This window comes from Macrobrachium nipponense, chromosome 41 (genome assembly GCF_015104395.2).
Source record: "Macrobrachium nipponense isolate FS-2020 chromosome 41, ASM1510439v2, whole genome shotgun sequence".
NCBI classification, from domain to species: Eukaryota; Metazoa; Arthropoda; class Malacostraca; order Decapoda; family Palaemonidae; genus Macrobrachium; species Macrobrachium nipponense.
The window spans coordinates 17,719,357-17,733,178 of NC_061102.1; the positions used below are offsets into that span (position 1 = coordinate 17,719,357).

Here is a 13,822-nt window from a genome sequence, read left to right on the forward strand (position 1 = left end):
CTGAACATTTTCAACTTAGAGTTTTTGAGATGTTAATACTGTTTAAGTAATGTAAACATATTATTATTATTATTTTTTTTTTTTTTTGCTCTATCACAGTCCTCCAATTCGACTGGGTGGTATTTATAATGTGGGGTTCCGGGTTGCATCCTGCCTCCTTAGGAGTCCATCACTTTTCTTACTATGTGCGCCGTTTCTAGGATCACACTCTTCTGCATGAGTCCTGGAGCTACTTCAGCATCTAGTTTTTCTAGATTCCTTTTCAGGGATCTTGGGATTGTGCCTAGTGCTCCTATGATTATGGGTACGATTTCCACTGGCATGTCCCATATCCTTCTTATTTCTATTTTCAGATCTTGATACTTATCCATTTTTTCCCTCTTTTTCTCTTCAACTCTGGTGTCCCATGGTATTGCGTCATCAATGAGTGATACTTTCTTCTTGACTTTGTCAATCAACGTCACGTCTGGTCTATTTGCACGTATCACCCTATCCGTTCTGATACCATAGTCCCAGACGATCTTTGCCTGATCGTTTTCTGTCACTCCCTCAGGTTGGTGCTCGTACCACTTATTACTGCAAGGTAGCTGATGTTTCTTGCACAGGCTCCAGTGGAGGGCTTTTGCCACTGAATCATGCCTCTTTTTGTACTGGTTCCGTGCAAGTGCCAGGCATTCGCTTGCTATGTGGTTTATGGTTTCATTTTTCGTATTGCACTTCCTACATATGGGAGAGATGTTATTTCCGTCTATCGTTCTTTGAACATATCTGGTTCTTAGGGCCTGATCTTGTGCCGCTGTTATCATTCCTTCAGTTTCCTTCTTAATTATTATTATTATTATTATTAATTATTATTATTATTATTATTATTATTATTATTATTATTATTATTATTATTATTATTATTATTTTGTAAAAGCAAGCCCTATCGGCATATCTGTTAAACTCAAGAATTAGTATTGTTCTTTTATATTATCATTTTATATTATGTTTTGAAATATTTCAGAACTACTTCTTTTAAATTACTATTCAGCTCTTAATCAGCTTCCTGATGTCGACTATGTTTCTGTAGGTTAAAGCCCATAAGTTGAGAATTTAATCATAGGTTACGGGATGCAGTTATTGAGTTCTAGTACTGTATTTGCAATCCTGGTTACTGTATTCCCATTACAGAAATGTGTCAGCAGAGGATTACAAAAAGATAAGGGAAGGAATGATACGTTGTATCCTAGCAACAGATATGGCTCGCCACAATGAGATTCTCTCTGATTTCCGTGAAATCATACCTGAATTTGATTTTAGTAACAGAGCCCACGTCAATCTGGTAAGCTACAATATTTTTTTTTCTTTACAATAAACCATTAGATGTTCTTTGTACCTGAGAGAAATCCACAAAACATGAGACCTATTAAAAAATCTATTTAATGTTAGCTTGTTCTGATTATGAAATATGTCACTTAGTTATGGTATGTGAAGACACGCTTCGAAGACATGCTAAATAATATATCATCAACATTTTAGTCAACACAATAATGAATTTGACTGATAATTTAAAACTTCATTGTCAATTCTGCATCACTTATCAAGTGGTAACCTTTTAAAATTAGGACACAGACAGGCTGTGCTTATATTGTGTTAAATTACATAATTCAAACAACTTAAGGTTTTGTCTATTTCCAGTTGTCTATGGTTCTGATAAAGGTGGCTGATATAAGCAATGAGGCTCGACCCCTAGATATTGCTGAACCTTGGCTGGAATGTCTCATGCAGGTAATCCTATGGTTGAAATTGTGTGTTGACTCTCTAGACCTCGTTATCTCTGTAATGATGAGTCAGATTATATATGATATCCTTTTTTTATTTATAGATGTAATGATATTTTTAAGAGACATTTCTTTTATACTTTTCCAGTCCAATATTAACCAAAGAACAACTCGTCTTGGATATTGCCATTGGAGTTGTTCACTGTTCTAGGGATTTTCTATTGAGTGCGTTAAGTTTAATTGCATTGCAATGATCATTAGGTAATGAATTCGTCGAGTGTTTTAATGCTGTGGATATATTTTGTAATTATTTCATAGATGAGGCACATAATAATTTATTAATTGTTGTTACATAATCTGAATAAATTCCATGTATTAGAACAGTAGGAAAGAAGGCTAGCAGCAGAAATGATGTCTTGACTGAAAAGTGGCACACAAGATATTTATATCCTCAATGTTAGAAAATGGCAACATAGTTTGATCATATGTTAATGTGTACTCTATAGTTCATAGTTAGTTTATTGGAAGAGGCTGTTGTGCATGAAGTAGCAAGGTTTCTTTAACACTTATACATTCTTTGATAGACTTTTGTTGGTTTGGCAAGTGGTCTTTGTGTTGGCATCACCCCCCGCCTCTCAAAAAATGGCCTAAGAATCTTTCCACAGTAGCCTCTTATTTTCAGGAATTCTTCAACCAGAGTGACTTGGAGAAGCTTGAGGGACTTCCAGTGTCACCTTTCATGGATCGAGAGAAGGTGACGAAACCTTCGTCGCAGTGCTCCTTCATTGGTTTTGTCCTGTTGCCTCTCTTTGAAGCACTTGGAAAAGTCTTGCCAGAGTTAGAGGTAAGCTAGTAGTTATCACAAGTTGTTCAAATCTTTTTCATCAGATTTGGAGTTGATTTATGAATATGACAATTGATCATAGCATGATATTGATATTTCTGTCTTTAGTTTTTATGATTATATGATTTTATGCTAAGTGTAAATACATTCAGTATATGTAGACTGCCAAGTAACAAAGAACTTTTACATCAAGGGAAGAACAAGTACTTAGTGGAGTGTAGTGGTTGAAGCAGAGGTTGTAGTTTTGATATATAGTGTTAACGGTAGCAGCGGTAGTATTAGTAGTAGGCCAGATGCAGTACTTAGAAAGAGGGTAATGATAGGACAATTATTTATGCTATTTTTGTAGCTTAAGCTGATAAAGATATGTTTACATGTTGTGTAAGAACAAACCGCATTCAAGCACGAGGTTTGACTTAATGATATTGCAGAAGGAGTTACAATTAGCTGAGCTTTCCTTAAAAGCAATACAGATATTTAAATTCTTGTTTGCTGATTGGATTTGTGGATTGTAGTCGTTTCTTTTTAAATTATTCTCTCATTTCATTAGGTCAGTAAATGTACACTTGGGGTAAAATATCCAGGATATGGAAAGTAGTAAAATTTATCTTTGATTTTGGTCGGTAAGTTTAAACTTGTTTCAAAGACAAACACAGAATGGTTTTTTTTACCGCACTTGGTCAGACGATGAAGTCCATTTACAATACAATGAAGACAGTTTACACTCTAATTATCCATCTCATCCCCAATGCCAAGAAACCCAGTAAAATATTTCATTTTTATAATGTAAATTCAAGTCTCAGACACATTTCCTTAGGATTTTAAAATATCACGTTACGTCAACGAATTTAGATAAAGATTTAAACCATTGGTAAGCCTTGATCCCTTTCTTAAGATTTTTTTACCTAGTGATCTGGGCAACTGCTTGATAAATAATACATATAGGTTAACATACTTCCACTCTAACCCCTCTTTTACATGAATAAAATGGTGTGTAGTCTGTCTTACATTAAACTAATCGAGTTTCCTCTGAGTGGATACAATGGGAAAGAGTCATTTAGAATATCAGAAATATTTTTAGATTATAATGTCAGTCATGAAATGCTGCATATGAATAAGAATGCTGACTATGGAATGAAAGTAAAAGTAACCAAGAAATAATCTTGAAAACACTTTTTTCATTCTTATCTTAATTTTATGAAATAAAAAAAGGGTTGCAGATTGAATCTGTATTGTGTATCTGTATTTGATTGTATTTTTGGTTTATTTATAGGAACTGATTATTCAGCCTGTGAAGTTTGCCTTGGACCATTACCGCAGACTCAACGAAGCTACAAAAAAGGCTTCAGATGAAATAGAAATACCTGAAGTAATAGAAGAGGAAGAGCAACCAGAGAGACCTACTAGTCAGTTATCTGTGGAAAATTCTAAAAGAATCATACAAAAAACGGAGAGTTCTCTGAGCTTGAAAAGTCGAGCATCTTCTCGCGGATCATTCTATCGTTCCAGTACAATAGACTGTGGAGAAATGGATCTGGAAGATGTTGATTTGACAGAGACAGAAGTTGAAGTGAGTGAAAGGACTTCCCGCTTTAAAATCGCCACTGATGTCCATAAATCACAGTCAAGAAGAAACAGTGCAGAACGTCGAAATAGTGTGGGAGGGAGGTCAAGTTGTGAACGAACTGTTTCCCCCAAATCTCTCGAGGATCGTCTTCTTCCACATGTGGAGGCAGAAGCAGATGAGGAGAATTCTGGGAAAAGTGAAAAAGAATCTTCTCTTTTGTCACGCCTAAAGACATTCTCAGAGCGCTTATCTTCCAGTGACAGGGATAAAAGCGCAAATGGCTCTGCACCTTTTGGGAAAGGAAGCACAAGGTATAAGCAAGGGACTATTCAGGGGGTGCTCAAACGAAGTAGAAGTAAGTCAGAACCTGATAAGGGTCGTTCTAATAGAACGTTTCATTTATCAAGGCCTAGAATTAGTTTTGGAATCAGTACTCAGAAACCACAAAGTGAAGAAAACATGTTGAGTGTTGGTGAAAAACAATCACCCAAGGGAAAATGCAGAGGTGCTGCTACAAGTGACATAATCTCTCCACTGGAAATCAAAACTTCTACCTCTTTCGAACTCTTGGAACCAAAGAGAAAGCAGTTCATGTGCTCTGATGCTCAGCCATCACCTACGCTGTCTGAAAAAAGTGCATTATCTTCCTCTAACTCAATCCTCAAGCACAAAGGGTTCAGTCTCTCGCTAGACGTTCTTCCACGAAAAAATGGTCGCTCAAGAAAATCGGGCCGAGGAGACATAACCACTCCAGAAAACACTCCATCTGGTTCTCAGGATGACCTTCTTACGGACAGCGTAGAGGCAAAGCCAGATAGTTCCACGAAACAAAACCAACAACCCATGCTCAACAGAACGAAAGGCTTTAAGCCTTTAGTTTACCTTGAATCTCCTAAAATCATTAAAAAGAAAAATGAATCAGCAAGGTCTCTCATTTTCAAATCATTTTCGTTCAGAAAAAAATCTCCTGCTAAAGATGACGGACTGAAGCACAAAAATAGTGACTCCCAAGGTACAAGTGAAGATAAGTTATGACGTGTAGTAACTTGTTCATGCATTTGAAAGTTTATTTAAGTACTACATTTTCTTTTCTTTTTTTATTTTTGTGTTGCCACTGGGAAGTTGTATCATAGTACATATCAAGACCTCTTATGTTTATGGTTGAGTGAGTCTTCCACAGTGAAACATTTTTTGAGAAAAAGTACTTAAATATGCATTCAGATCCTTGGAAGATATATATTGATATTAATTGCCTCGGTAATATTTACTGAGAAGATTGGCCATTCAAGCTCATATGTGAGACATCTTACTCTGTAGGAGCTGATTTTGCCACTCATACCTCAGGAATTTATGTTGCATTTTAAAGGTACAGCCTTGCTGTAGTTGATGTATTATTTGGATGAGTATACATCAAGTATGTACAAAGTATTGTTGCTGTATTTTCAGAATGCACTCTTAGTAAATCATGACTATCAAATGTATTCCAAGATATAGAAAAAATAAAGGTTTTTATTTTTTAGTTAAAACTTGTCAACAAAAGCTGATGGTCTGTGCAGTCAATCTGTCTGGCTATTAATTGTGAGAAACAAGTGTAAAGCATACAGCCATGACTCCCATAAATGAGACCATGCCATTTTACTGTAGCTAGGACCTACGTTTACCTATGAATGTGCCAAAAAAGTATCATAACTACCTAATATTTATCAGTATTTTTCCAAAACTTTTGGATGCATTGTACGTTGTATATGTGGATATGATACTAGAGTAGGAGGGTTTTTGTAAGTACCTTCATAAAGAATCCTCTGGAATCAGGACCTATGTGTTAGTAAACCTAGATTTTTTCCAGCATGTTATCATTCATATTGAAATTTGAAGATGATATTTTTATCAAAGCAAAATGTAAATAACCCAGATAAATCTTGTTTTACAATACTTTATTTTCTGTACCAAAGATTAAATGAGGCTGACTTTCTTGTCTTGTGTTGTGAATGGAAACCACCACAGGATTTAGTGTTACCTGTTACGTAGATGCTTTGCTGGTATGAAATTAGAAAATGTAATAAGCTGTACAGGATGTTGTCACGACATAAGAAAAAAAAAACAATTGCGTTGGGCGGAAATTAATACCTAATACTGTACCAACATACTGTAAGCTGAATGTCACTACCAAACCTTTAAAATTAGTACAGTTAATATGTTGTGCCAGAATGCTTAAGACTGATCCCTTATGATAACTTCTGCTTCAGTATATACTGTTTTTGAAAATATAGTTGCTTTGCATCCTAAAGATGAAGATTCAAAGTAATGTTTTGTAAAGCAATTGGAAGATGGCCATATTACACACAGACAAACGAATATTTAAGCATACGAGCTGTAAAAATTACAAGCTGTAATTTCCATGCATATGCTATGTAGAACAGAGTACACATGCACTTGCTCAATGATCCTTGCTCGGCCACAGCATTCACTCATAGCATAAAAAAGCAAACTGTGATTTCCAAGCATAAAAAAAAAATTCTACTGTTTTCCCTTTAAAGAGTAATGGTTGTTTTAACTTAATGTATGACTAATATACTAGTCACATTCTAGGTTGTATAGACTGTTCCTTTTTATGTTTTGGATTGAAATTGCCATCACTGAAAGTTTATCTATATGTGTAAGTGTATAGTATATAAGAATACTCAAGATAGTTACTGAACTGTTATTTGTAGTAATTTAATTAATGTTCTGTTGAAGGATAGCATTTTGTTGCAGAGATGAATGTTTGCTTTAAAGAAGTTCTTATGTGTCATGAAGAGAATGTACACAATTCCTTCTAGCTATGCTGCAAAATAGCAGAAACCATTTCAGAATGTAGAAATGTTGAGTAAGTCTCCTGTGGTGTCCTATCATAATACAATGAATATACTGAGCCCTTGACTTGTAAGCGAACTAGCTAAGGCCTTTGCTAATCATAGCTCGAATTTGTACACTATTGCTGCCTGAAACTGACATAACTTAAAATAACACGCCACAGAGCTGCCTATAAATACTGCATTTGTAAGTTCACACCAACGTGGAATGTATTGTCAATATGAGTTGCAGTTCAAATTATACATTGGTTTCAAAAGGTTGTGCTAAAAATGTTAAGACTGTGATAAAAGGCAAAAACAATGAAATAGCAAGTCCTTAGCTAGAAAAAAAAATTGGCAAGAAATTAAGTCTCACTATTTTCTATGACTAAAATGTACCCTTATATATTGTACAGCTGTGTAAAGAATATATAATTTATGTTTTCTTATCAGTTGTCTTAACTTTCCTGGTAATGGTAATGTAAACGATGCTCTTGTACATTTAGTATGGAATGTGCATTATTTCTCCAGTTGCCCTATGATATTTTGTAATGTTCTACAATACTTCATTTCATTTCATTTGTCATACTGTTATGTATATATACTTTCCCAATAGGGAGTTTTCATGAAAAACCCCTAGTGCCCTACCTCAGGAGGTAACACATTGCACCCATTTTTCTGAACAGCTCTCTGCAAATGGGGCCTATTTACAGTGTGTATACAGTAGAGCACTGTAGATATTATTGAAGGTTCTTTGAAATGTCCTTTCAGCCCCAGCTGCATTACATTTAGCCTTTTTCTTTTCATCTGTTCCTTTTGGTCTTCAGTTTTCACTCTCGTCACAGTATTGGTGAGGTTAATGCTTATAATTATATGAGGCAGTAATACTACCTTGAAGGATTGTATACAATTGGTTTCGATTTACATACTGAATTGCTCCATGTAAATGTATTAACCTCTTTGTTGATTAATGATTGTTCTTACTTGATATTATCTATACATTATTTGTTTGGATATTATCTAAACATTATTTGTTTGTCTCACCACAGACCCAACTATGATGCTTATCCCCATTTCACGGTCATGAAATACATTATACTGTGAATGTCCCTCTTTTCCCTTCTATTCCTGTTCTATACTATACTGGTCTCTAAGAGGAGTCCCTCTTTTTAGTTTAATTAGGCTTCTATGTAGCCATACTTCTCTTGGTTTAGCAGGATAGCTTTCTGTTTGCAGGTTCTCTTGATACTATTTATCATTTTGTATTTCTGTGGAATCCAAAACTATATTTCTGTAACAAATCAGTTGACTCTCAATTACTGAACAGAGTTACAGTCAACTGTCTCCTCTTTGGGTGGCTGGAAGCCCTCCCAACCATTTTTCTCGTGTCTCCATCATATCTAAGTTATTATGTTTGATAAAGGCAGTAGCCAGTCACCACAGAAACTACCCTATTGTATCTTGACAGCTTGAGTCTGTATTGTAGTAGTATGTGGTTATCATGCCATAAGTTCCTGTTGGACCTCTGGTATCATTCAAGCCATTAGCACTAATCTTCATAAGCCCCAGCTCACCTAGGCACATTGTGTGTGTTAACTGTTTCCAAGAAGCAAATGATCCCCAGCTGGAACAGAGATCCAGGTTGGTTCTGAATTGAACTTGCATGCATACAATTATTTATACCCATACAGTCTAATTACTTTTTAACATAATAAGTTTCTTGAAAATTTCAACCTTCCTGATTTTGGCATGTTACATGTCGTAATCATATTTTTTGGCTCGAAAATAGGGACATAAATTTGATATAGTAATTACAGTGGATAGTCAGGCTGCCAAAGAATTTACCTGTAATCCTACTCAGCCTTGAGTCACCTTCTTGACTTCCTATCCCCATTTCAAATGGTATCCTTTGTAATTTAATCCTCATTGCATAGTCACATTTCTTAGTTTGTTTCTCCATGTAATTAACATTTCTTGGTTAATCCTTGGTACTGAGAAGTGTTAAGTGAGAACAGAATTACCAAGACTATGAAGATCTGCAACAGAGGAAAGTAAGATACAGGTTGGGTCCTGAGATTGTTGCTGTGTATTAATTGCTGTATCTCTGGAGCAATTTTCTGCTTATGGAGAAGGTAGAGAATTCAACTGAGTCATCAGAGATAGGATCAGTTTTACCTCATCCCTTGGTAAATCACACTTGTTTGTTTACAGACCTCTGAAATTGCCAGACTTTTCAGACTCATTTTCAGGATTCAGACTTTTCAGACTGATTTTCAGGATTGCCTATTTCATACAATCTTTCAGTCATTCAAACCATTCTAGTCACTGCACCCCTTCATCTCCTTATTTTGCTTGTGATGAAAAATTTTGTGAACCTTCTGGTTTTCCTGGTAGATTTCAGTTTTACCAGTAGATGAGTTTCCTGCAAAGTAGATTGCAGATAGTGAAGAAAGTTATTGTAAGTATTTTTTTTATTTTTGCTTTTTCATTTAATGATCACTGCTTTTGCTTAGCCAGTACATACTAAGGTTTATTTGTAACAGCATTTGTATGTTTTTGAGGTACTGCTATTTTGCATTGATTGGTGTTGCTAAGTGCTATATTTTTTTGAGCTAGTATTTGTTCAGTTTTGTCATACTTTCAGATCTTTGTATGTAAGTAGTTGTGTTAGTTATCTTGTTTAGTGTCTTTGAGTAGTAAGTCTTGTTTTTCACCCTGCTTATATTTGGTTGCTCTAACTACTTATGGTAAATCAGTTTTGTGATTTGACTTAATTAGGTAACAAGTAGTTAGCCACATGATGGTTTTGTACTTAGTTTCCTTCTGCATTAGTTAACTTCTGGATTTTTGCGTATTTTTATGTAGGAACGGTTTTTTTCTTTACAATATTAACTCCCAAGTTGTAAGTCAAGCTCTTTCTTATCTTTTCATGCTTCATTCCTTTTATGTAATAGTAATTAAATTTGTTTGCTTTAGTTATGAGGTTTTGTTTTACGTAATTGTTTTGTATGTGTAGATGCCCAGTATGTATTAATAATTTAGCCCTTGTATTCATTAATAACTATCTGTTAGCTTGCTATCTTTGCTTTGCTAGCAATGTTAGTACTGCATTTGTACAGCTGTGTTGTTTTGTATTTCACCTTTTGTCTAGCTTTAAGATGCCTCGGCAAACTTGCAAGGGATTACTAAGCAATCCCCGCCATGTGTATTATGGCAAATCTAGACAGGGAACCTCACATATTTTGTAATAGGCATGTGGAGTCAGGTCTGCTGGCCTGACTTCACATTTGAGATGTGCCTAGGTTGGTCATGTACCAAGTTGATGCTTTCCTGCAAGAGAAGGAGCTCCTGGTTAAGTTCCCATTTCATAAGCATCCTAAACTTTAGCCTCGGTCTCTTGACGGGTGGCAGGATCATTGGTGTCATCATCTCTGTTGGAAGTGGTCAAAGAAAAGTCCTTTAGGTGAGATCATGGTAAAGCAAACAGGTAGTGACCATACTCCTTCATTGGCCGAGTTGCCAGTGGAGGTTGCAGCTGCTCCAGTCAACAGCTACATGCCTAGGCTAAAGGATCATTTGTTGTCTTCTCTCCAAGATTTGATGTGGGCTGTATATGAGTGTGGGTTTGCAATAAAACATACTATTTCTGTTGTATGATAAAAAAAAATTCAATTTTTTATTTTGTTCTTGTATTTGTTCCATTATGTACATACCTGTTAATTTAACTTAGCCCAGTGATGCAGGACGTGCTAATCCCGTCACACAGTTAACTTGCAGAATATATATCAGAATTTATGTGTAGAATGTTAAGCATCAGTAATGATTTCCTTGACAGTAAGCTATAATCGACTACTGCAAAAATTAAATGCTTCTTGGTTCACCCCAAATTATTCTCTTTCCATTTTCATGAAAAAGTTAGATTTCTTGTATCTTCCTTTTGTATCTTGACTCCAACAACGTCATTACCAATGATACGTTAAAACCTCCCTTTTTAGGGGGAACGTTTTCATAGTATAATCGTAGATTTGTAGCAAGAGTGCAATAAGAGTTAAAGCAACTGCAATAACAGTAGGTGCAGCAAGAATGCAGTAGCCTAGTCATATCCTTTCATAAACTAGGCTTGGTCAGTATTGGCAGAGGTGGTGCAGCGAGAGCACAGCATTAGTTACCCACCCATCTCTAATGTGGTTTTGTTTTCTTCCATCCTCCCAACAACCTCGTCCCTATTGCCAATAACAGCCTTGGTAGGATGCTATGCCTCAGCCCTCTTTACGTCAGCTGTGCACTTTTGGGACCTTTGATTTTTGGGATGCTCAGTCAAATCATTATTGCTTTATACCTCACCTTGTTTGATCACTTTTGATGCCACCATAGTAATCTCTAGCACAAGTACAAAACTACTCTCCTTCCACCATGAGAACTTGTAAGGTCTTTCCTCTCCATTCCTTTTCTTTCAATAGTAGATCTGGATGAGCTCGTTAGATATTCATCTTGGCTTCTTTTCAAGAGGTTTATGTTTGGGCACTGCCTCCCATTTCTGCATTTTTCCAATATGTAATTGGTTCCTGTGTAGTCCCTGACCCCATGTTATTCTTGGATCCATGGGTTCTTTAACACATCTTTTCTCTGGAGCTCCCGTTTCTTTCAGGCACTTTTCACCTTCAGAACATCAGCAGCGTAGTGTGCCTCTGAACTAAATTCTCTTGTGTTTAGTTACCAGATCCATCCCACTTATAAATTTAATTTTCTCAAATAAAATAATTTTTTATACACGCCACAAATATCTCACAGATAATTATTTGCCCTCTTAAAGATTGAGGCTGCTAACTGCTTGAGACCCAGTGATCCAATGGCACATGTAGTGTTAATGGCTACCTAACATTTTCCTTTTAGACAGGAATGAAATATCAATAATTTCAATGACCCTGACTTTGGGCTACATTGATTATATTAGGAATTTTAAAATAATTTTTTTAGGTTTTGATTACTTTTTCATATATGGGCAATCTGTTCTTTGGAAGATTTCTTTCCAAGTAAATTGGCATTAAACTTGATCTCAATGAGTGACAGTACGTTTTTAGTCATAATAAATTAAAAACATTTGTAAATTGCACAGGCAATTTTGATCATTCTACATTCAATTTTAAATTAATATATATCTAAGTTTTGGAGGAATTGTGACTTTTTCCATAAACCGTTCATGATGTTAGACTACTGAAAGTTGCAATGCACAATTGTGTTTAATAAGTTATATTTTGCCAAATATATAGAAGTTTTCCTCAGCCTATGAAATAGACCTTTTCAGTTGCAGAGGTGCACAAAGGTCAAGATGACAGTAGTATACTGTCAAGGGTAAAAACAATGAATTAAAACAGCAGCACATCATAATCCTAATAATAAACTGATGGCCCCCAATGATTACTGCTGCTTATGGTTATTGCCCCCCTTCCAAACAAATGACAATCATACTGTGGCCTTTGATGCGCACAGCTACGCAAGATCTATGAAAATTAGTACTTGCCATGGATGATGGGGTCTATCAGAGATAAGTCAAAACAGTTAGAGTATGGTCACTGTAGCTTTTGGCAAACATATTGGAATTCTCTTCTGGTCATGTTAGACGTCCACAGTTGTACCTCTTTTGCGGGTAGGTATTTTAGCCTTTGAATGAATAGTCATCTACAATGCAGGGGAGCTGTACCTTACCAAGGGAGGTTATAGTTTGTACACTTTTCCAAACTCTGACCAGCTGACAACTGCAATATAAGGCAATAACAATTTGTGTGAGTACCATCCTGTCTACCAGTAATATGAAGTGCAAGCAAAAGTCTAGTCTTTGGTGAAGTGTTACAAATCTAGCGGGATATAGGATTAAATACACACATAAAGAAAGAGAAGTGGCATATTAACTTTTATCTGCCACTGTCACAGTGCCATGAAGCTTTTATAGTTACTCTCTGTGAAAGACCAGACATATTTTCAGAAAATAGACTTCATATAAAACTGTGATGATTCCAGTAAGTCTATGAACATTTAAGAGACAATACAAGAAACTTGATGTTCTAAATATTACAGAATTTATTTTGACACTGAAAAGTTTTCTCTTTTGTTGTTATGTGGCCTTCTCTGAACTATTCAGTTCATCCAGGCCTTCCGTAGCTTTCGCTTCACCAATATACGTCTTTTTTGTCCTTAAAAAGAAATTACATTGTACACAGACGACTACAACTAAACCAGGACTACAGAACTGGGTGAGGACTGGTGAAGGAACTTCGGTATAACTCCACTGGTTGTTCGATCATTATCGTTCTTGTAAACTTTGCATTTGAAGAGTGTTCCACCATCATCTTTTGCAGGTAAGGTTTATTATGTAGTAATATATGATGTTAAAGTGGATTAGTCTGCCAAGATTAGCAGGTGATAAAGGCTTCTGCCGTAAAGCTTTGAGGAAAGTAATTTGTCTATAGTTCATGATCCCCAGATTTTGAAGTGGCCTGGCGCTACTTTGTGCAATTGCAAAATGCGGTTATTATGGTGTATGAAAAAACGAAAAGTAGATTGTAATGTTATGCAGCTGATGCAAGTTTCAGTTGGAGTGGATAGAGAGTTATACCTCTAGTACTTGGAAACACTTCATTGTTTATGGGTATCGAAGGTATTTGGTTTTCATATTGCATTTCCTTTTGTATTGGCCAAATTGATGCCAGATTCTCGAATAGTTAAGTTTGCTTTCACCAAAACCACCTAATATATACGGTATTGTGGTGCGGTATATACTATAGGTACTCGTGACAAATTAATAAAGCTGATTTTAACT

At 35.8% G+C, this 13,822-nt stretch overlaps 1 protein-coding gene across 8 annotated transcripts in view; it reads left to right on the forward strand.

Moving 5' to 3' along the window:
• Window positions 1-7,454, forward strand: part of LOC135212547 (high affinity cGMP-specific 3',5'-cyclic phosphodiesterase 9A-like) — a 640,308-nt gene extending 632,854 nt beyond the window's left edge. For all 8 annotated transcript variants that reach the window (XM_064246080.1, XM_064246078.1, XM_064246079.1 and 5 more), the window contains 4 exons: window positions 1,174-1,324; window positions 1,681-1,770; window positions 2,446-2,607; window positions 3,881-7,454. In XM_064246080.1, the coding sequence (XP_064102150.1) occupies window positions 1,174-1,324; window positions 1,681-1,770; window positions 2,446-2,607; window positions 3,881-5,209 (1,732 nt within the window). In that variant the 3' untranslated portion in view covers window positions 5,210-7,454. The remainder of the gene's footprint in view (window positions 1-1,173; window positions 1,325-1,680; window positions 1,771-2,445; window positions 2,608-3,880) is intronic.
• The last annotated feature ends 6,368 nt before the right edge of the window (window positions 7,455-13,822 follow it).